Source organism: Cetorhinus maximus, chromosome 19 (genome assembly GCF_964194155.1).
Source record: "Cetorhinus maximus chromosome 19, sCetMax3.hap1.1, whole genome shotgun sequence".
NCBI lineage: Eukaryota > Metazoa > Chordata > Chondrichthyes > Lamniformes > Cetorhinidae > Cetorhinus > Cetorhinus maximus.
Genome location: NC_135897.1, coordinates 76191319 through 76216147, shown reverse-complemented (window position 1 = coordinate 76216147; position 24829 = coordinate 76191319). Strand labels below are relative to the sequence as shown.

The following is a 24829-nucleotide window of genomic DNA, read 5'->3' as shown; positions in this document are numbered from 1 at the left end:
GAGGTGAGAGTGACTGCCCTTGACCCAAAGCAGCATTGACTGAGTGTGGCAACAAACAGCCCGAACAAAACTGGAGCCAATGGGTATCAGGGGGAAAACACTCTGCTGGTTAGAGTCATAGTAAGGAAGATGGTTGTAGTTGTTGGAGGTCAATCATCTCAGTCCCAGGATATTACTGCAGAAGTTCCTCAGGGTAATGTCCTAGGCCCAACTATCTTTAGCTGCTTTATCAATGGCTTTCCCACCATTGTAAGGTCAGAAGTGGGGATGTTCGCTGATGATTGCACAATGTTCAGCACCATTAATGAATCCTCAGATACCGAAGCAGTCCATGTCCAAAAGCGGCAAGACCTGGACAATATCCAGGTTTGGGCTGATAAGTGGCAAATAACAATAGACCACACAAATGCCAGGCAATGGCCATTTCTAACAAGAGAGAATCTAACCATCTCCCCTTGACATTCAATGGTATTACCATTGCTGAATCCCCACCATTCTGGAAGTTACTATTGACCAGAAACTGAACTGGACTAGCCATATAAATACTGTGGCTATAAGAGCAAGTCAGATGTTGGGAATTCTGCAGCGAGTAACTCATCTCCTGATTCCCCAAAGCCTGTTCACCATCTACAAGGCACAAGTCAAGAGTGTAATGGAATACTCTCCACTTGCCTGGATGAGTGCAGCTTCAATAGCACTCAAAAAGCTTGACACCATCCAGGACAAAGCAGCCCACTTGATTAGCACCCCATCCACCACCTTCAACATCCACTCCCTCCACCACTGACAGCATTGTGTACCATCTACAAGATGTACTGCAGCAACTCACCAAGGCTCCTATGACAGTACCATCCAAACCCGTGACCCCTACCACCTAGAAGGTCAAGGGCAGCAGATGGGAACACTACCGCCTGCAAGTTCCCCTCCAAGCCATACACCATCCTGATTTGGAAATATACCGCCGTTCCTTCACTGTCACTGGGTCAAAATCCTGGAACTTCCTCCCTAACAGCACTCTGGATGTACCAACACCACATGGACTGCAGCGGTTCAAGAAGGCAGCTCACCGCCACCTTCTCAAGGGCTATTAGGGATAGATAAGTAAAATGCTGGCCTAGCCATTGACGCCCTCATCCCGTGAAAAGAATAAAAAATGAACTGAAATATCCAGTATGTCATATATTGAATGGAAAAGGTAATTTGGCCAGTTATAGTCTCTCTCTTCATGTCCAGCTTCACACTCAAAATCTTTTTTACTAAATTTACTGAGCAGGGTGGACATATTGACTCCACAGTGGTGGCTTTTTGTCCCAGTAGTGTCAGTTTGAAAGCCAGGCTGACAGATAGGCTTGATTCATCATCAGGCAACAAACAGCCTAGAGGAGGATGCAGGCAGGAGCAGGTAGCCTTGGGAGGGCGGTGTGGTCTGGATTTTGGATGGATCTGAGGTGGGGGTGGGGTGGGGTGGGGGGGGGGGTGGTGGGGGGGTTGTGTGGTCCTATCTGGGAGGGAGGGCCCGATCTGGGGGTTGCCCAACCTTGGAGCAGCACCCAAAACTGAGGGGGGGGTGGGGTGGAGGGTTTGTGATCCTGGGCGAGGGAAGCAGGTAAGCTGGGGGTTGCAAGGGAAGCACTCCTGCTCCTCCTGGCTCACAAGCAGGGCTGGAAAGGCACTCACCTCCCCCACATAGGAGTCCTCACCTCCCTGTCTCCTGAGAAACCCAGCTGGCTAAGGTTAAACCCGAGAGAGAGAGAAAATCTGAGGCATGCAGCTTCGTCAAAATATTTATTATTGATTGTCTGCCTCCTGTCACATCTCTGTAAAAGCCAGAGGTGGCTGAGTTCCAGATGGGTTCAGATCAGGTTCAAGGTTCTTAAAATTTTCACAATGCACCTGACCAAAATCCAGATGTTTCTGGGGTTTAAAATTCCCCTCTTTGGCTCTGCCAAATCTTCTGTTAACCAACTAGCACCAATCCAATATTCCGTCTCCAGTTAAAAGATCTTCGGCAGATATTTCCTCTTCAACAACAGTTGTGCAATTTTTGAAAATGTGAAATGCCTGATACAGAGGTCAGGGTGCAGGGTGGGGTGGGGCGGGGAGCTGTGCTCACAATTGCAATTTCTTTATCCTTGTAAAGCAAGGGTTTTTTTTGTGAATATTAACCTAACCATGGAAAAATGCACTCTCCTGCTCTTTGTCCTTTTCTCCATCTTTCTTATGAGAGGCTTTGACACGAGTTCTTCAAAATCTGGAGCATGAAACCATTTCTTGCCACAGTGAAACATTTCTTTTTTAGTCATGAGATTCTGTTGGCTGTGCTCTGTATACTATGAAAAGTTTATAACAACATTACTTTAAAATAATGTGTACAAATGTAGAAACTTTTGGATTTTAATCAAGCAGTGTTGAAGATTGACAGCCAATCATCCCAGGGCCCATCTGTAGGCTTCAGCCATTTGGGGAGTGGAAGGTTGGCATTAGGAATAAGAAAAGCCTGAAGAGAGGAAGCATGTACATTAGATAATTTAATACAATTTTGGGCTTAATTTATCGGCTTAGTTGGGTGGGGGATATGTAACAGCTGGATTCAGATGGGTATATTCTCAACCAACTGCATACTGCAGGCAAGATGTGATCAACCTTTTGTATACATTTGTGAGAGAGTAAGTTTGTTAGAGTGAGAGAGAGAGAGAGAGAGAGCGGGGGGAATGCATGTCCACGTATGTGATAGGAAAGGTATTTGTGAGTGGGAAATTATAGTTTTCCATAGAATAGCTCTTGTGAGGGAGGGTCTGAATTCTCTTGAGTCATGTAAATGGCATATTCATAGTACCACAAGCTTGATTTATTTTTGATACCTTATTGGATTCCTTATGTGAAAACCATTCTTTGACCATGAAGATGAAGAAGGTCACCTGCTTAAAGCTTATGACAATGGCATTTTCTGACTGGCTTCCAGGGACTGCATGAAAATGCATCAGGTGGACTTGTCTCTTGATGTTACCTCCCTCTGGGCATTACTTCAGTGGGTTACCTTCAGTGTTCCTTTATAATATCAAGATTGGTGTTAAGGATCTTGGGGTGATTTCATTGGTAACAAGTAACTCAATGGTTTTTCACCAGTGACAGGAATGTGCTGAATATTCCTGTAGTCATTGTAACCTGATATATGTCATCAAGGAGACTGATCTGAAGGATAGCTAACTAGCTAACAGGTTCTTTTTTCTCTTACCCAGTGAGGGATCTTATGGACATCTTACTCAATGACATAAATCTTGAAGATAGATGAATAAATGTTCTTTTGGATCAAATAACAAGGTCAGCTATGGTTGAATGTTAACATTCTCTCATCAGAATCAACAGGTTGTGGGTTCAAGTCCCAATCGAGAGACTCATGCACATAGGCCAGTATTTTACAGCCCCATCACAGCCGAAAAACCTGCTTCAGTTTCGCTAGGGCTCTTTGATGTAAGACTCAGTCAAATGTTGTCTTGGTGTCAAGGGCAATCATTCTCACCTCACCTCGGGAGTTCAGCTCTTTTGTCCATGTTTGAACCAAGGCTGTAACGAGGTCAGGAGCTGAGTGGCCCTGACGGAACCCAAAATGGGCGTCAGTGACCAGGTTATTGCTAAGCAAGTGGTGCTTGATAGCACTGTTGATGACCCCTTCCATCACTTTACTGATGATCGAGAGTAGACTGATAGGGCGGTAATTAGCCAGGTTGGATTTGTCCTGCTTTTTGTGTACAGGACATAACTGGGCAATTTTCCACATTGCCAGGTAGATGTCAGTGTTGTAGCTGTAGTGGAACAGCTTGGCTAGGGGCGCAGCAAGTTCTGGAGCCCAAGTCTTCAGTACTATTGCTGGAATGTTGTTTGGGCCCACAGCCTTTGCACTACCCAGTGCCTTCAGCCGTTCCTTGAGATCACATGGAGTGGATCGAATTGGCTGAAGACTGGTATCTGTGATCCTGGGAACCTCCAGAGGAGGCTAAGATGGATTATCCACTGGCAGTTGTGGTTGCAAATGCTTCAGGCTTATCTTTTGCACTGATGTGCTGGGCTCCTCCATCATTGAGAATGGGGATATTTGTGGAGCCTCCTCCTCCAGTAAGTTGTTTAATCATCCATCACCATTTGTGACTGGATATGGCAGGGCAGCAGAGCTTAGGTCCGATCCACTGGTTGTGGGATCGCTTAACTCTGTCCATCAATTGCTGCTTACACTGCTTGGCACGCAAGTAGTCCTGTGTCATAGCAGCACCAGGTTGACACCTCATTTTTAGATATGCCTGGTGCTGCTCCGGGCATGCCCTGCTGCACTCTTCATTAAACCAATGTTGATCCCCCAGCTTGATGGTAATGCTAGAGTGGGGGATATGCCTGGCCATGAGGTTGCATATTGTGTTCGAGTACAATTCTGCTTCTGTTGATGGCCCACAGCACCTCATGGTTGCCCAGGCTTGAGTTGCTAGATCTGTTCAAAGTCTTTCCCATTTAGCACATTGCTGGTGCCACACAATACGATGGAGGATAACCTCAATGTGAAGACGGGACTTCATCTCCACAAGGACTGTGCGATGGTCACTCCTACAGATACTGTCATGGACAAATGCATCCACGGCAGGCAGATTGGTGAGGGTGAGGTCAAGTTCATTTCAACACACCACCCTGCTCTCATGCCCACATGTCCGTCCTTGGCCTGCTGCAATGTTTCAATGAAGCTCAGTGCAAACTGGAGAAACAACACCTCATTTTCCGATTAGGCACTATACAGCCTTCCTGGACTTAACATTGAGTTCAACAACTTCAGACCATGAACTCTCTCCTCCATCCTCACCCCTTTTTGATCCCCTTTTTTCAATATTCATTTTTATTTTTTTCACACTTATTTTTATTATTATTTTTTAAAAAAAATTATTTCCATTTTTATTCATTGTTTTATCCCCACCTTTTAGTCTATTTTCGACCTTTTTTCCCACCACCGTCTCTTCCCCCCACCCCACCCCCACTAGGGCCTGTCACTTGCTCATGTTGTTCTTTCCAGATTGCTTACCCTAGTCTGGCTATTATCACATTCTTCTTTCTACTCTTAATGTCACCATTAGCATCTCCTTTAGCCAGTGCCACCACCTTTACCACCCTTTTGACCTTTTATTTATGACATCTTTGGCAATCTCTCCTTTGCCTCTGCCTATCACTGGCCTTCTATCCAGCTTCACCTGTTCCACCCCCTTTAAACAGTATATGTTTCACCACATTTTTACTTCCCTTTAGCTCTGAAGAAGAGTCATACGGACTCGAAACGTTAACTCTGTTTCTCTCTCCACAGATGCTGTCAGACCTGCTGAGTTTTTCCAGCATTTTTTGTTTTTGTTTCAGGTTTCCAGCATCCACAGTATTTTGCCTTTATCTTAGTGAGGTCAAGTTTGTTTTTCCCTCTTATTGGTTCCCTTAACACCCGATGAAAAGCCGACAGCTATACCCTTTAGGGCTCAGCCAGCTCGGTCTGTAGTGGTGCTACCGAGCCACTCTTGGTGATGGACATTGAAGTCCCCCACATAGTACAGTCTGCACCCTTGCCACCATCCAAGTGGTGTTCAACATGGAGGAGTACTGACTCATCAGCTGAGAGGGGGTGCGGTAAGTGGTAATCAGCAGGAGGTTTCCTTGCCCACGTTTGATCTAGTGCCATGAGACTTCAGGGGGGCCGGAGTCGATGTTGAGGACTCCCAGGGCAACTACCTCCCGGCTGTGTACCACTGTGGCGCTCTGACTTCTGCTTGGTCTGTCTTGCTGGTAGGGCAGGACATACCAAGGGATGGTGATGGTAGTGTCTGGGACATTGTCTGTACGGTATGATTCCGTGACTATGACTATGTCAGGCTCTCCCAATTTTGGCACTAGCCCCAAGATGTTAGTAAGGAGGACTTTGCACAGTCGACAGCTCTTAGCCTGCCGTTGTCATTTCCAGTGCCTAGGTCGATACTGTGTGCTTCGTCTGGTTTCATTCCTTTTCGACTTTTTAACAGTTTGATACAACAACTGAGTGGCCACTTCATTGGCTGTAAAGCATTTTGGGATGTCCTGAGGTATAGAAATGCAAGTTCTTTAGTACTTTGTTTTATTGGATTAGATGAGAAAGTAATGACCTACTGATTAAATCAGTGGCAACTGATGAAGATATTATCAGGCAGCTGGAGCTTTGGTTCTGTTTGAGCAACATATCCCTGAGCAGATACCTATATATATATATATATATATATACACCCTACAGGTTTTTCACATGGGATAAAACACTTGACAAATGGGAATTATGGACCTTTCAAGACAGCTGCTAATTAAATTCTATAGGCCCTTAACCCTCGTAATTGTATAGGTGGAATGACACAGCTCTCTGCATTGAACTGTTTCCTATTCTGTCTGCTCTTCCCGCAGTGTTCCCATTCCTCTCCTATCGTGTTCCTTTAACAATATTTTTGAAGTTTATACAGCCTTTTTCATCTAATCCTTCGAACGGTTGCAGAATTGTTCTGAGTTATTGGGATGAAGAATGCTTGACGCTAAACAACAGATGTGAGCTTTTCCAGTGCTCAGATTGTGTAAGATCTGTGCCAGCACGGCTGGCTCCTGGCATGGGGCCACAGGCTGGCAAAAACAACCGCAAAGCCTATTTGCCAAATTTGCTGAGGTTGGTTGCTGGGAAGAAGCAGCAATAAAATCCATTATTAAAGCAGCAATTATTGACTCCATTGCCTTCCTTAAACCTCTGTGGGATCTGGCCAAGCTTTATGCTTTCACTATTAACGAGCTATCCCACAAATCCTGCTTTATATCCCAGGTTTAAGATCTGATTTTAAAACTGTCTGCCCAGTGGGTGAGGTTTGTTAAAATCGCATTTGGAGCTGCTACTCCACCATTTCAGCTCACCATTTTTCAACAACGTGTTGGGCATCAGTCCCAGGTAGGTGGGATTGCAAAGCAGTCAAAGTCACACTCTGATGTTAACATAAGTCATTATAAGGCATTATAACCCTGTAAAATTGTGAGTTTTCCCTGCATGATTATTTGTTTCAGAGTTATCTGGACAGAAATGTGCCGGCTGTATTCCCGATTATAGCCTAAAAATGTTGCTCACTTCAAAATGTATTTCCAACAAACTTTAGGGAGAGCACTTTTAAGATTATTTTAGACCAATTATCTGTCACAAGATCATGGCAGTTTGCCACAGGAGGACCTTTTGCAGAGGATTCGCGATGTGAATTAATGATCCTGATGCAGCTGAGCAGAATGCACATGCTCTCTTATTATAAGCCATTTACGGATCATTAAATTTTAATTCTTTAAAACAGGATTATTAACTTTTCTTCACACAATTTTTAATTCCTAAAGTCAACAATGCTAAAATATATGCAGCCCTAAATCAGAATATTCCTTCTTCATTTGAAATATCCCTTTTGAAAAACCCTGAAGAATATTAACTCCCCATACGATAAACCTTCTGTAACAATTTATTGGGAACAAAAATAGCTGTTTCTTCTTAATTGCCAATCAGGATTTACACTAAATAAAAGATAATCTCTGGGCAATGGCCTAATTAGAGTATCTAGCTTAAGATGGGAAAATTGCATTACAAAACCTAATTGATGCAGTTATATAAAATAGTATTTTAAACATGCTCTTGCAGCAGGCTGTAGGTATACTACGCCCAGTACAAAGTGGTGCAAGATTACATCTGGAGGTGACCTTACACCTCACAGTGTCAGTCGTGGATCAAGTCCTCCTCAGTAGACCTCAGCACAAAATCTAGGCTGACATTTCAGTGCTGTAGTGAGGGAGTGCTGAAATGTCTGAGGTGCCATCTGTTGGATGAAATGTTAAGCCTTGTCTGCTCTCCTTTCAATATGAAACACCCTGTGGCACTACTTGGTCGAAATCCATGTTTCATACAATTGCTTCAAATATGTCTTTTTCCTCAACTAACCACCTTCCCTCCTTTTTCATTAACAGAGGATTCCACTCATCCCCCACTGCCCCTCCCCCCGCCCCCACTCCACAAGGTTGACCAGGTTCCCATACTTCTATTCTCACTCCTCCCTGCCACCACCCCCTCACCACTGAACAATAATATGGTTCCCCTTGGCCTCATCTCCGCATTCACCTCTGATATTTCCGCCACATCAGCATGATGCCACCACTAAATACATCTTCCCCTCCCCTTTCGTATTCCAAAGGGAGTGTTTCTTCCGTGACATCCTGGTCCACCCATCAATCATGCTCAATATCCCCTCCGCTTTCCATATCACATTCCCATGTGGCGGCAGGAGATGCAACACTTGCCCTTTTACTTCCTCCCTTCTCATTCCCAAGGCCCCAAACATATGAACATACGAATTAGAAGCAGGAGTAAGCCATTCGGCCCCTCGAGTGTGCTCCGCCATTCAATAAGATCATGGCTGATCTAATTGTGGCCTCAGGTCCCACATTCCGCCTACCCCCGATAACCTTTGACTTCCTTGTTAGTCAAGAATCTATCTATCTCTGCCTTAAAAATATTCATTGACCCTGCCTCCACTGCTCTCTGGGGAAGAGAGTTCCAAAGCTACACAACCCTCAGAGAAAAAATTTCTTCTCATCTCCGTCTTAAATGGTAGACTCCTTGTTTTTAAACTGTATCTAGTTCTAGCCTCTCCCACAAGGGGAAACATCCTTTCAGCATCCACTTTGTCAAGTCCCCTCGGGATCTAATACATCTCAATAAGATCATCTCTCAATCTTCAAAATTCGAATGGATGTGGGCCCAGTCTGTCAAACCTTTCCTTGTAACATAACCCCCCCATCCTAGGTATCAGTCAAGTGAACCTTCTCTGAACTACTTCTAATGCATTTATATCCTTTCTTAAATAAGGAGACCAAAACTGTACACACTACTCCAGATGTGGTCTCACCAATCCACTGTACAACTGTAGCAAAACAACCCTACTTTTCTGTTCCATTCCCCTTGCAATAAATGACAACATTCCACTTGCCTTCCTAATTACCTGCTGTACCTCCATACTAACTTTTCCTGATGCATGTACCAGGACACCAAATCCCTCTGTACCTCAGAGTTCTGCAGTCTTTCTCCATTTAAATAATATAATGTTTTCCTATTCTTCCTGCCAAAGCTCACATTTTCCCATATTATACTCCATCGGCCAAATTTTTGCCCACTCACTTAACCTATCTATGTCCCTTTGCAGACTCCGTATGTCCTCTTCACAACTTACTTTTTTTTAACCTATCTTTGTGTCATCAGCAAATTTAACAACTATACATTCTATTCCTTCATTTAAGTCATTGATATAAATTGGAAATAGTTGAGGTTCCAGCATTGATCCCTGTGGCACTCCACTTGTTACATCTTGCCAACCTGAAGAAGACCCACAAATCCCTACTCTCTGTTTCCAGTTATCCATGCCAATCCTCTATCCATGCTAATAAGTTGCCCCTACACCATGGTCAGAATTTTTCGCTTGGCGTGCAGGCGTCATGCTCGAGCGTAAAATGACGCGCGATATTTCAATCGAAGGGCGCGCATTAAGGCCTTTAGTCAATTAACTGATTGGAATTTTTCACTGTCCATCCAACCATTCGGTTGGCAGGTGGGCAAAAAGGCCAAGCGGCCTTTGTATTTTTGGTGAAACCTCATCCACGGGCGGGATGAAGTTTCGACCAGTGATTTAAAAAATAAAAACTTTTTACACTCATGTTTAACACATCCCTGCTCATGCGACAGTCACATGGGGGACATGTTTTCATTACTTTAAAAATCTTTATTTTTATTGATAAAATTCTTCAGCTACCTGAGGCAGCTCTGTGCCTCAGGGCGATTTTTCTTGCGCGCATGCGCGAGCTTCAGCGCTCGCGCTCCTCCTGCCCCCACCCCAGCAGCGCTGAGTGCTGTGGCGCGAGTTTCACACTGGCTGGCCGTTAATTGACCAGCCAACGTGAAATCGCGGTCGGGGCCCGAATGCGGATGGCAGTCGGTTTCCTGGCTGCTCCCGGTCCCGCCCACCGTGCCCACCTGACATGGGCAAAATTCTGCCCCATAAGCTCTTATTTTGCACAGTCACCTTTGATGTGGCACCTAGTCAAATGCCTTCCGGAAATCTAAGTACAGCACATCTACAGGTTCCCCTTTATCCATGTTGCTTGTTACTTCCCCAAAGAACTCCAAGAAGTTAGTCAAACATGATTTCCCTTCACAAAACCATTTTGACTCTGCTTAATTGCACTGAGATTTTCTAAATGCCCCACTATAGCCTCCTTAGTAATAGGTTCCAGCAATTTCCTTACAACAGATGTTAAGCTAACTGTTCTGTAGTTTTCTGCTCCTTGCTTTCTTGAATAGAGGAGTCACATTCGCTATTTTCCAATCTGATGGGACCTTCCCAGAATCTAGGGAATTTTGGAAAATTAAAACCAATGCATCTACTATCTTGGCAGCCACTTCTTTTGAAGAAGACCTTAGGATGAAGTCTATCAGGACCTGCGGACTTGTCAGCCTTTAGTTCTAATAATTTTCTTAATACCCTTTCCCTGGCGATTGTAATTGTTTTAAGTCCCTCCCTTCCTTTCACCTCCTGATTCATAACTATTTCTGGGATGTTATTTGTATCCTCTACAGTGAAGATAGATGCAAAATATCTGTTCAATTCTTCCACAATTTCCTTATTTTCCATGATTAATTCCCCATTTTCGCTCGAGAGGGCCAACACTCACTTTACTTACCCTTTTCCTTTTTAAATACCTGTGGAAACACTTACTATCTGTTTTTATATTTCTAGCTGGCATTTTTTTGTACTCTAATTTCTCTCTCTTTATTAATATTTTAGTTGTTCTTTGCAGCTCTTTATATTCTGTCCAATCTTCTGACCTGCCACTCACCTTTGCGGAATTATATGCTTTTTTTTTAAACAGTCCTTCCGAGTGAAGCAGTGATTTATTTGTATTTCTTTCAGTTTAGCGTACTGAATTCACTGCTCACGATGTGGCCTTCTCTACATTGGGGAGACCAAATGCAGATTGGGTGACCACTTTGCGGAACATCTCCATTCAGTCCTCAAGCCTGATCCTGAGTTTCCGGTCACCTGTCATTTTAATTCTGCAGTCCACCCCAACTCTGACTTTTCTATCCTCAGCCTCCTACACTGTTCCAACAACATTTCATCTTTCTCTTAGATACTTTACAGCCTTTCAGGCTCAACATTGGGTTCAATAATTTCAGATCATAACCACTATCTCTATTTGTTTTTGTTTTTGAATGACAGCTGTTGGAAGAGATTATGTTTTTCCCATTTACACCTCCCTTTCTTATCTTTTTTTTCACTTGTCCCATTACCATCTCCTTTTGCTTTGCACCATCATCCCTTTTGTCATTTACTCTCTACTGCCTCCCACCCTATCACAGATATTTCCTTTTATTCCTTCCTCTCACCATGCCCTATCCATTTGACCTCATGACTCTACCCAACCTCTGTGGCCCCTCATGCCAAGCTATGCCCCCGCAAACAACCCCTATGGCCCCTCATGCCTTCCATTCCAAGGTTTCCCCCCACCAACTCCTTAAGGCTTCTCATGCCCTCCATGCCAAGGTATGCCCTCCCCCATTCACTCCCTTATGGCCTCTCATTCCCTCATGCCAAGCTATGGCACTTGCATGTCTATTCACCAACTATACATTGGAAAGAAACAATGAGTGCTATAGTGACAGTAGGATGTGTGAAAAAAAGCTTTTAAAACGTAATTCATTGATAACTTTCCACTTTCTTAAAAAAAAAACTCCTTTTTCCTATAGCATAATAAAAGTGTCAATCATCCAGGCCATTTAAAATATCAACTGTAGCTGAAACTACAAGCACTTCCCCCACCTCTGTACAGTACTTGCTTAATACCTATTATACCTCTAACTTTTTCCAGTTTTGATAAAAGGTGGTTGATGTGAAATATTAACTTCGTTTCTCTCCCCACAGAAAGGAAGATCAGATCTGCTGAGCTTTCCAGCACTTTCTGCTTTTATTTTGAAGAAGAGCATGGGACTTATCGCCTCTATCTTGCCTGACATTTGTCCCTCAACCAACATCAGAAAGAGAGTAAACAAAAACAAAAAATGCTGGAAAAACTCACCAGGCCTGACAGCATCTGTGGAGAGAAAGACAGAGTTAACGTTTTGAGTCCGTCTGACTCTTCTTCAGAGCTTCGTCTTCAGAGGCTCACTCTCAGGAAGGGAGTGGTGGGTTTTCATCCTCGAGGCGGGTAGCAAGAGTTGGGAAAATTCCTGGCTCGGCCCATCTGCCTCGGGAGAAAGTGCCCGCAAGGATGGGGTTTCCATATTGGGTGGCAGGGGGAGTGCTGAGAACTGCAGTTGTGCCAGCACACCCAGGGAAAAGCTCGGAGACAGCTAGAGGGCCTGCCGAATGCAGAGGCAGGCTGTTTAAAGGCCACCTCGGTGTTTTGGGACTTAATCCCAGTTATAATAAAAATAGAAAGGCCCGCCAGCCTCGCCTCTCACACCCCCACACTCTCCCCATGCCCCATCCATGTCACCTCACGCCCCCCATCGACCCATTTAAGACCCTGTCCTGCCCCCCATTCTAAATTATGTCCCTCACCCACCCCCTATGGCCACTCATTCCTCCCCATGCCAAAGTATTCCCCCCTCTCACCCCTATGGCCTCTCATGCCCTCGTGCCAAGCTATGGCACTTCCACCCTATATACATTGTATAGAGATAATGAACGCTATAGAGACAGCTGGATGTGTAAAGGAAAGCTTTTAAAATAAATCATTCATTGATATCATTCCACTTTCTTAAAAGAAATCCTTTACTACAGCAGTATACAAGTGTCAATCATCCAGACCCTTTAAAGTATCAACAACTGAAACTGCAAGCACTTGTAATCTCTTTATCTTGTGTAAATAAACATTATGCAATTGACAGAAGAGATCAACGAGTCAGAGCTATCAATCAAGCAATGTTTTCCCTGGGGCCCAGGTGTTTTAAAGCCTAATGAACCTCTGGGCTCTCAGCCAAGAATAAATAATGAGGCTTGGCTGGGAACCCAGAAATGCAGGTTGGGCTAGCAGGGTACGGGCTCACGACTAGAATCAGCCCAAACCATTGAAAGGCACTCCCGAATATCAGAAACCCCAGGAATGGGGTCGGGAATCCGGAACAAGGACCCACCCTCCATTTTTAAAGGGCCCCAGAGTCACCCCCAACTCGGCAAAAATCGAGCCCAGATTATCTGGTCATTATCACAGTACTGTTTGTGAGACCTTGATGTGTACAAATTGGTCACTGTGTTTCCTACATTGCATCAGTGACTATGCTTCAAAAGTACTTAATTAGGCTATAATTTGTTTTTGGATGTTCTGAATTTTTTTAATGTGCTATATAAATGCAAGTCTTTTTTCTCTCTTTGGCTTTACCATCCACCAAAGTTAGGCATATGTACCACTGTCCATGGATGTGGGTGTAAGAATGCTAGCAGCAGGGCACAGAACACCTCTGGTACACCCCAACCTGCCTCGCTATCTCGCTAATCTTCTACCTATTCCTCCTCCAAAATGCTCACACCCATGGATATGCCCTTTGGGAAACTCAATGGCAGTTCTAGTTGAAAGAGTAAACAAACAGTGGAATAATGATCATAAAAGGTCATGCAAGCCCAAGTTGCACCAGAACAAGAGAACTAATATAGAAATAGTTCGCATCATCTTCTTAATTTGTCTTTTCAATGAATTTTAGCCTAAAGCAAATCCCTTATTAACCCTGGGCACTGATTATGAGTATGATTTGTAAGTGGCACAGTACTGGTGTACAGAAACATGATAATGTCCATCCCACACCCTTTGAACGCTAGTATGAAGCTCTGGTCTGAAACAGGCAAGAGCTTCCTGTAGCTATCCCAGGCCAAGGAGTGATTCTCAACCCGCTTCCCATTCTATGAATTGACATTCCCAGTACCTGAGTGACGCAAAAATTTGCTTCAATGCATTTTTCAGGAATTCTGAGTTTATCCTCTTAAGGACGATAGTCAACTGCTGTCATGCCTCCACACCCAGCTGGTGACTTTCTGTCCTTCAGAATACCTACATATGGCTAGCCCTCTGAAATGACACAAGCTGACATCAGCCTGGGCTGCAATAGGAATTTCTTCTAACCACAAGAGTTATAAGATTCACTGATGTGCTGGATATCTTAAATTGTGTCTTACTTAATCAATGTGTCTGCTCATGAATACCTGTCCACTTGCAAACAACGTCCTTGCTATCCAAATATAGTGTGGACAATCGCATATCTTGATGGTGACTGAAACTTGGCTCAAACATAACAAGGCCTCGTCCCTTACTGAAGCCTCCCCACCCAGCCGTACTTTCCATCAACTGCACAACCCAAACTACAATGATGATGATGTGATCCATATCACCAAATCACACCTTGCTCTCTCCTTATTGATCTGGCCCCTCCTCCTACAATCACTTCACACTAGTTCCTTCCTTTTCATTTCTCCTTTCAAATTTACATTCTCTGTTGCCCTCAAGCGCCATCCTGAGTTTCTCAACAAAATCACCTTCCTCCTTCAGCCTCTTCATTTGGTGGCATCTCTTTCTTGACCATTTAAATCTCCACCTAAACTCACCTTCTCTTCTCTCTGATTTCACTGGCCTCCTGTCCTCCCTAAACCTCTCCCTCTGTATAAACTCTCCTGTCCAAATTCACACCCAATTCCTTGACCTTGCCATCTTATGTGGACTATCTATTACCATGGTCTTAATCACAAACAGGGCCACTGCTAACCACTTCCTTATATCCATCACCATCTTCAGCCCCCTTCCAAACCTTTCTTCCTTCTGTATTCAATGCAGGAAAACTCACAACTCCATGAACAAGTTGCCAGCAGCATAGCATTTGGTCTTCCATTAACCACCATATTTCTGCAAATAATAGATCTGCTCAATCATTCCGTCATCTCCACCTTGGATGCCCTTGTCCCTTTACTCACTCTCACCCTGGCTCAATTCCCCTCATACAGGCTCTATCTTCAGTCCACTAAATCCAAAGGATGCCAATTGGGGTGCCTGTGGGACACAATTAGCTGAGCAATCCATCGTCAGATCTGGATGGACTACGTTAAGAACTATCAGGCCGCCCACTCCTCTGAACCTACCTTATGAATGCCCCGTAAATACACTGACGTCCAAATAACAATAAATTCTCAGCTACAAGAAGTGACAGATTATTGCAGATTAAAATGACTGTGCATCAGAGAGCTGCAGGAGGCATTACAAAAAGCCAATTCACAGCTGGTGTAATTGAAAAGCGCATAGGTCTGTAGTCCAGAATGTCTCATGATATTATCATTTTCTTGTTCACCTGCTGCTATATTTCTTGTCAGTTGATAATCCACACAATTAGGTATTTATTTTAGTTTGTGCATTTTGTCTTGTTTGACATGTAAGCTCACTGAAGCTTCAACAATCTTCTCCTGTAAGATGCTTGCATCAAACCACTCTGTTCTAATGAAGCAAAGAGATGTGAAGGAGCTCAGTGCCGATGCACCTTACCGATAAAATAGTTGCTCCCCAAAGACACCATCTCCTCCAACAGAACAAAACCGTCGATGGTGTGCAAGGGCATGATGCTTTTTCCATTCGAAACAGAACATTGCTGGAACTCAGCTTCAGTGACCTCCCAGAAAGCAACAGATGTGTCAACCCCATTCAGTTTAATTCTGTAAGATAAGCATAATTAACAAATAAATTCAATTGTTCACTGATGCTTTGAGCGAAGAATTTATTTCAGTAGCTATTACTTTGTGTGATTTTTGAGTTTTACAAAGAGATATGGCTCTCATTTCACTTAGCATTCTGATTTAACTTAAAACGATTGTGAAAACATAAGCTACTTAGTGTGGAGCCCCTGCCAGTAGGAACTGGAAGCTGTGCCAGCACAGATTCACTCAAATTTTTGATTTGGCATTTTTGACCTACCCTACATTCTCTACTTGAAAGCTATCAGTGAGTCTCAGGCACAAAGGTGGACCACCCCAGTGCACCATCAATGCACCCTTGTGTGGCCATTTCTAATATCATTGCTATGGATGTGGTCAATTAAAAATTATTTGTGGTGCAGTCATATTAATGAAATCAGTCAGTTAGCAACTCTAGGCATTCCTATCACAGTGGTTGGACCAAATCATCCGGCCACCATTGACCCTTAAAATGGGCATTATGTTTCTCAACGGATAAGGAATTCAGCTGTGTTTCTGTGTGCTTGGCTAATACTTTATCTACCAACACAATATAGCTGAGATGGCTGTGGCTGGAATACCACACTGGTACAGAATGGCACAACAACATGGACCGACACTTGAAATTCCCCCACATAAGATTTGCCTGAGTTTGGTCAGATGTTTATAACCAAACATTACCACATGGGGAGAGTCAACTTGGGCCAGTCTCTCACATATCTCCTGTGGCTGCTGACAGAGCCCTTAAGTGAAGGTCAGATAGCAAACCTTGAGTGCTTTTTCTGTCAGGGCATGATGCACAACTAAAGTAAGATAGTACAAAATAACAATGGCCTGGCTCACTGCTGACCTCGAAGAAAGCCACCCACTTAGATATAGTGATTTCTTTAGGTGTGGATTTCTCCTTCATGGCATTACTTTGATTTGGTGTTAGCTCAAGGAGATCTCTGACGTCCAGCAGCAGTAATATTATCAAATAGGTTAGACAGCCAATCACACTGAAGAATTCCCACAGTCAGCAAACCAGGGAGTGAAAACCTCTGATTATCTTTCAATTTTTAACCATTTTACAGATAGCAAAATAAAGATTGGGATGTACACATGGGATTAAGGTAGATGCTGAAATATTATAAATATACTTCAATTTAAAAAAAAAACAATCTGTGGATCTTGTTTTATCCTAAAGGAGAATTTTGACATTCCACAAATATAAAATTGACTTTCCAGGGCCAGAGAGGTTGTTTAGTATAATTATGAACTTAGTATGTTGTTAACATCCCAGTTACACCTCAGTTGACAAGGTGTCACTTTGTCAAGTATTTGTATAGCAATGCCTACTGTCTAAAAGTGGAAGTTCACATCAATTCAAGTGATTTCATACGATTTCCATCTGCGAAAACTTCGCTACTGCATCCTATGGAGGAGCAGGGAGTCAGTTACAGCAACTTCTGCATTTGCGCAATTAACTGCAAATGTCTAGGTGCAGAAATTGCTGTCAGTTTCAGACTTGTGATGATGGAAAAAGCTGACAGTTTCACCAGCATTTCAACTGAAAATTCCAAGCCATTAATTGTAGCATGCAGTCAGTTCTACCAAATCCACCCAACAAGACTTGAGCAGGATTTCTCTTTTCCCTACCTTAGTGCAGTCTCCTCAGGTACTTCGAGAGCAGGCGGTTGACCGTCAACTGATTCATTGGAGCTATTGTTTCCACAGAGGAAGTTTGAAGAGTTGATCATCTGGTTAACAAAGAAAGGTCAAAATTGTTAGCAGTCTGATTAAAGATATTTCTGGCTCTATGAGTTTATAAATAAGGGAATTACCAGGCTGAACAGGATATGTAATTTTCAATAGTCCAACATCAAGTATTAGGTGAGGAGAAATTTCCTTCAATTAAACATTGGGAAGACCAATTGTCTTTAGACCCCATCACAAACAATGGCCAGGATCTTCCAAAATTCCTGCCAAAAGTTAATTGATGTTTGGCTGCTCTCCGAATTTTTCATCCCGCTCATGACCGGAAGATCCCAGTTTATGTTTCCAAGCCACTGACTCCATCTCCCTCCTTGGCCAATGGTTGAGGTTGAACCTCATTAGAATCACACTTTGCAACTATTGCCTTCTATTTGATCATGAACTGAGCTTTTGGCACATATCCTTTCTATTACCAAGACCACCTATTTCTACTCCTGTTACATTGCCCATTTCCACTCTAACTTCAGCTCATTTGCTACTGAAACCCTCATCAATACTTTTGTTATCTCCAGACATGACAATTCCACTGTTTTTTTTTGTCTGGCCTCTCTCCTTGCACCCTCTGGAAAAACAGATTAATTTAAAACTTGGTACCTGTATTCTAACTCACAGCAAAATTCACCCGTCACCCCTGTACTTGCTGACCCATATTGGATCTCCAACTGCTAATGCCTTAGTGTTAAAATCCTCATCTTTGTTTTGAAATCCCTCCATGGTTTCGTCCCTATGCTTTCAGCCTTCTCCAGCCATGTAACCCTCTGAGATTTCTGCGTTCCTCCAGTGCTGGCCTCATGTGCATCCTCAATTTTCATCTCTCTGCCATTAGCGGATGAACCTTCAGCTGCTGTAGTAATTGTAGTTTTAATAAATGTAGGACTGTAGCTTTAAGAATTATCCTGTGTTGTAAGATCACATGGTCTGTGTAAACCAATGGGTTAACAGTGCGGGGAACTCTAGGGGGGAGTTCTTCTTTAGTTATAAAGTTAGATGCGCACATGTAGCTGCTGCTGCTGTCTTGTACATAAAGTTCAACATTTCCACCAAGGAAAGTTGCCTGGAAAATCAACTTTATAACAACCTGGCAACGAGGATAAATCAGATCCAATGCTGTCCCTCACCCAGCGATTGTAAGTATCTAAGATCATTAAAAAGAAAGGAAGATATGCTCATCCGAGATGCCACAGTTTGGCAGAATCGATCCCTTTGAACCAGCCACAGGTGACTGGTCTCAATATATAGAACACCTTGCATTCTATTTTCAAGCCAGCAAAATCATGGGGGAGGAAAAGAGGAGAGTGATTCTCCTAAGTATTTGTGGGAGCAAGACCTAGAGTTTAATTTGAAGCTTGACGGCCTCCAGTGCCCCAGATTTGAAGACCTTCAGTGAATTAGTGGACCTCATTAAGCGACATTTTCAACCCAAGCCCTCAGTCACAATGTAGAGGTTCAGGTTCAATTCACGGAATGAGCCCCAGGGGAGACCATTGCTACCAAGTGGCGAAATTAAAACAGCTAAAGGGATTTTGTGATTTCACTGAAACCCTGAATGATATGCTCAGGGATCATTTGGTCTGAGACATGTAAGAAGATGCTATTCAGCAAAGATTGCTGGTTGAAGTGCATCTTGATTTTAAGAAAGTGTTAGAAATAGCGCTTGCGAGGGAAAGCGCTGTAAGGGATTCACATGCAATTCAAGGTGTGCAAAATGGCACCGTTTTCCTAGTTGGGCAGGAACAGTAAGCCAAGAGTGGCGCGAAAAGCCGGGACTCTGCCATGAAGCGGGAAACAGCCTCCGCTAACTGAAGATTTAAAGGAAACAGCTTAGCCGCAAATTCGAAAACTTTTATCAACATGGAAACAATCATACTCCTGACATTTGGCGATTTAAAGAGGCAGAGCACTATTTTTGCCACAAAAGTGGGCACATATTGAAACATTACAAACTGAGGTTAAAACAGGTTTCCAGGCAACAAAGTCCAATGAAGTATATAGTGTGGAAGAGCCAGAAACAACCAATTCTGACATTTATTCCTTATTCAACATGAAAGTTGGAAAGGCAGAGCCAATTACTGTCACAGTGTAAGTGAATGATAAACCCTTAAAAATGGAAGTAGATACTGGTGCTTCTACTACTGTAGCAGGAAAACATACTTTCAGATATTTTAATAAAGGTGCTCAACAAATACTTAGGAGAATCGCTCTCCTCTTTTCCTCCCTGCTTTTAATATTTTAATAAAGGTGCTCAACAATTAAATTTGGAACAAACCTCTGCCAAGTTGAAAATGTGCAAAGGTGAAGAAATACAGGTAAAAGGTATCACCGGAGTAACTGTTTATTATAGACACCAAGCAGCACAACTACCAGTGATGGTGGTAAAAGGTGAAGGACCAAGCCTTCTAGATCATGGTTGATTGAAATAGATTAAATTAAACTGGTTCAAAATCTTTTGGTTGTGAGCAGGAGGACTGCCAGAGCTGCTAAAAAAAATGACACCGTCTTCAAGGATGAACTGGGAAAAACCAAAGGCCTACAGGTCAAGATTTACGTGGACCTGGAAGCAACTCCTCACTTCTTGAAAGCAAAGCCGGTGCCATACGCCCTGAGAGAGAAGGTTGACACTGAGTTGAACCAGTTAGAGACGCTGGGTGTCATAAAAACGGTTCAGTTCTCAGAGTGGGCAGCACCCACTGTCCTAAAACTGGATCAGACCATCCAGATCTGTGGGGACTATACACTAATGATCAATAAAGCAGCCAGACTGGACAGGTACCCATTCCCAAGATTGAAGACCTCTATGCCAAACTAGCAGGAGGGACAACGTATACAAAGCCTGACATGAATCACGCATATCAGCAATTGGAACTGGATGATGCCTCTCGAGAATTTATGACCATAGACACCTACAAAGGGTTATATCAATACACATGCCTGCCCTTCAGTGTTTCTTCGGCCTGTGCTATTTCTCAGAGGATGATGGAGAGCTTGCTACTTGGGCTACCTCAGGTTGTGGTCTACCTGGATGGTATGCTAATAACTGGATTCATGGAAAAGGAACACTTGGCTGATCTAGGGGACGTCCTGAAATGACTTTTAAAAGCAGGAGTGCACCTAAAGAAGGAGAAATGCACTTTTCAGGCAAATGAAGTTATTTATTTGGGCCACCGGGTAGATGCTCAAGGGTTACACCCTGTTGAAGAGAAGGTTAAAGCAATTAGAGAGGCACCTGCATCTAAGAATGCCTCCAAACTTAAATAATTTTTAGGGATGGGAAATTATTATGGCTGATTTCTACCAAATTTATCAATGGTTCTCGCCCCTCTACATTCACTGCTAAAGAAAAACCAGTGTTGGGTTTGGAAGTCACCCCAAGAAGAAGCCTTCATGAAAGTAAAACAGCTCTTGCACTCTTCAAATTAGTTAGCGCACTATGACCTGACAAAGGAATTGGTGCTAACCTGTGATGCATCCCCCTATGGAGTGGGAGTGGTACTATCTCACAGGATGGACGACGGTACAGAGAGGCCGATAAGCAACGTATCTAGGACATTTACCACAGCTGAGAAAGGATATTCTCAAATCAAAAAGGAAGGTCTGTCGATTATTTTTGGTGTAAAAAAATTCCACCAATACGTGCATAGGCGATACTTCACGATAGTATCAGACCACAAACCACTTTTGGGTCTGGTTAGTGAGGAAAAGGCTATCCCTCCCATAGCTTCTGCACAAATTCAAAGATGGGTCCTAATTTTGGTGGCATATGAATGCACCTTTGTGCATAGACCGGGGGTTCATATAGCCAATGCCGATGACCTAAGTCACCTTCCTTTGCAAGAGGACAATGACCAAGTCCCAATTCCCCAAGAGCTTGTATTAGTGATGAATTCCCTGGCTTCCTCACCAGCCTGTACCAGGCAGATAAGAAACTGGACGAATCGAGATCCAGTCCTGTCTTGAGTGAGAGACCAAGTGTTACATGGATTGTCCGGGGAGCAAGCCTCTGATGAATTGAAGCCATTTTTCAACTAAAGACACAAAATGAGCAGTCAAGATTGTATTCTACTATGGGGTGCACGAGGAGTAGTCCTTCACAAGGAAGGGAACCACTCTTAGTAGAGTTACACAGTGCCCACCTGGGAATCTCATGCATGAAGACGATAGCGCAAAGTTATCTTTGGTGGCGGGAAATGGATGGTTGAGAAGGCGGTTAAATGTGCAATGCCAACAGCTACAAAAGTTGCCAGTGGCAGCCCCGTTACACCCATGGGAGTGGCTTGGTAGACCTTGGGTGAGATGGCACATAGGTTACGCTGGTCCTTTCCTTGGAACCATGTTTCTATTGATTACACATGCTCATTCCAAATGGTTAGACATGTATGAGGTTAAGTTACCAATGTCAGGTGCTACTCTAGAAAAACTATGCCAAAGCTTTGCTATTCATGAAACAAAAACAAAAATAGCTGGAAAAACTCTAATGAAGAGTCATACGGGCTCGAAACATTAACTGTGTTCCTCTCCGCAGATGCTGTCAGACCTGCTGAGTTTTTCCAGCTATTTTTGCTTTTGTTTCAGATTTCCAGCATCCGCGGTATTTTGCCTTTATCTTTGCTATTCATGGGTTACCAGGAGTATTTGTCTCAGATAATGGTACTGCATTTACTGGCGCTGAATTTCAAAGATTTGTCAGTCTGAATGATATCAACCACGTGAAGACTGCACCATACCATCCGTCATCTAATGGACTGGCAGAAAGAGCAGTACAAACTTTTAAGGCAGGAATGAAAAAGTTAACAGGTGGATTGTTGGAAAGTAAACTTGCTTGTTTCCTATTTAACCACAGGACAACCCCCCACACCATGATAGGTGCAACACCTACAGAGTTACTGATGAGGTGTCATCTTCGAACGAGACTAAGTCTGATACTTCCCAATTTGGAGGTGAAGGTGGAGAAAAGTCAAGGGAACCAAAAAGCAAATGATGATTTGTATAGTCGGAAGCGACAATTTACTGTTGGAGAAGCAGTATATGTAAGGAATTTTGGTGGAGGACTGAAGTGGTTGCCTGGTAAAGTAAGCTCTGTGACCATACAATTGTTGTACCAAGTGGAAGTGGAGGACCGGATCACCCGTAAGCATGTGGATCATTTAAGAAGAAGGGAAATATCTCAACAAAATGATGTTCCACCTGTAACCACTGCTGTTCATGTTTAAGTTGCTCAACAAAGGATAGACATGCCCGATGTCTCTGTCCGAGTGGACGACGCTGAACTGCCTGTGCATAATGAGGTACCTGATGTTAATGCGGTTCCAGAGAATGTGGTTCCTGCCAAAGAATAGGAAGTCGTGGAGTTACGATGTTCCACATGGGTCAGGAAACCACCTGAAAGACTGAACTTATAATTTCATGACCTGTGTAAATATTGTAATGTCATGAGATAAATATCCATGTAAGTACAAAATGTACAGAAAAGTTAGAGGGGGAGGAATGTAGTAATTATAGTTCTGATAAACATAGGACTGTAGCTTTAAGAATAATCCTGTGTTGTAAGATCACATGATCTGTGTAAACCAATGGGTTAGCAGCGCAGGGAACCTCTAGGAGTGAGTTGTTCTTTAGTTATAGAGTTTGATGCACACATGTAGCTGCTGCTGCTGTCTTGTAAATAAAGTTCAATGTTTCCACCAAGAAAAGTTACCTCGAAAATCAACTCTAAAACAGCTGCCCAGATGCTTAATTGGGAACTACTTCGCTAACTTCTCTATGTCTCTCTCTCTCGCTTCTCTTTTAAGATGCTCCTTAAAAACAATGGAGCAAGAATTAATGATCACATTTCCCAGAAAACAAGGAACAAAGCTGAAAATCATACATTGGGCACAAAAGCTCTCATAACGGACACAAATTTATTTTTCCTAAAGATACAAAAACTGCAGGGTCTCTGAAATCAACTAGGTGCATTTCTAGACACTGTGGAGTGACATCCTTAAAATCAGCATTACAAAGAGCCACAAGGACAATTACTGATTTCACAGTCACACAAGGCTCATCTCCAAGCCTCTGGGTCTCCCCATTAAAGAACCTAGGTTCTCTGTAGCACATGGACTAACACAAGATTGGCACAAGAACTTACATCAGCCCATGTGCAACTCCTTCCAAATAATGGGGCTGATTATGAAGTAACCATTTTCATCAGGCAGGAGAGGGACAGAGCAAGCCCTCTGGCCATCCAATGAGAGTAGTCGGAAGCCTAACTATTTTATGGATGTATCTCATTAGATTCACATTGATGAGCTGTTCATACTATTGGAACACCTTGCTAATTAGAGGGGCAGGAAACCCAATGGCTCCACCTCACAGGCCAATCACCCAAACAGATGGCTAGAAGTGTTGCCCCATTTGAGGCATGTTTGAAGATACAGTACCAATGTAATAGGCTACAAGACGTCAGTAGTTGCAAGGGATATTGAAGCATGTGTTTAGCTCAAATATTATTTTCCCTGGTCAGCACACACACTAATAAATATTACAACAAATGATCCCTTTAGAACACTGTAGACGACAAGTGCATTCACTGCTTTAGGGTAAATAATGGATGCACTTTAAAGTAATTAATTTTATGTGAGATGCTTTGGGACATTTCTGGCAATGTGATAAAATGCTATGCGAGTACATGTTAGTCTTTTCTCATTTTGCACAGGTGTCAGAAGGAGGGGAGTTACAGGCAGGTATACCCTATGGTCAAAAGCCCATAATGTATCCAATATCACATTGAATTCAAGGGTGTGTCATCCCAGACACAGTGAGGAGCAGCTAGATGGTGATTTTGAGGAAGGATCATGGGGTAAGACATAGAGCATAGGAGAAGAATGGGCAGGAAGAGAGGCCAAGGAAGTGCCCGTGGAAGTCCACATAATGGCCAGACAGAAATATTAAAATTGCTTTAAGAAAAAGGATGCTGATTCTGCCACAGAGTAAGGAGTACACTTGGCTCCATGCATAGCAAGCTGAATGTAAAGCTGAATTGGTGCATCCAATCCACAAGGCTGGTGTTGTTATAGAACATGGCCTGCAAGCTGCCATTGTCAGCTTCATGATATCAGTGGCATCTGCAGTGGAGACCACAGAAAGCCACATGAATATGGTAGGAAGGGTTGTCTTGTGTTGCTGTTGAGATGGTCGTGACTAACCATGCAAGTGGCAATATCAGCTGGTTTTGATACACTTAAGACAATGATTAAGGAAGGATTCAGTGACCTTGTGACAGTGCATTACTCTCTACT

General features: G+C 43.3%; 1 protein-coding gene across 1 annotated transcript in view; it reads right to left on the bottom strand.

Moving 5' to 3' along the window:
- The window catches only part of dner (delta/notch-like EGF repeat containing), a 288305-nt gene that overhangs the window by 111712 nt on the left and 151764 nt on the right, over positions 1-24829 (bottom strand). Inside the window, exons 3-4 of the mRNA XM_078564184.1 lie at positions 17439-17539; positions 15616-15782 (exon numbers count right to left, since the gene is read on the bottom strand). Coding sequence (XP_078420310.1) covers positions 15616-15782; positions 17439-17539 — 268 coding nt within the window. The remainder of the gene's footprint in view (positions 1-15615; positions 15783-17438; positions 17540-24829) is intronic.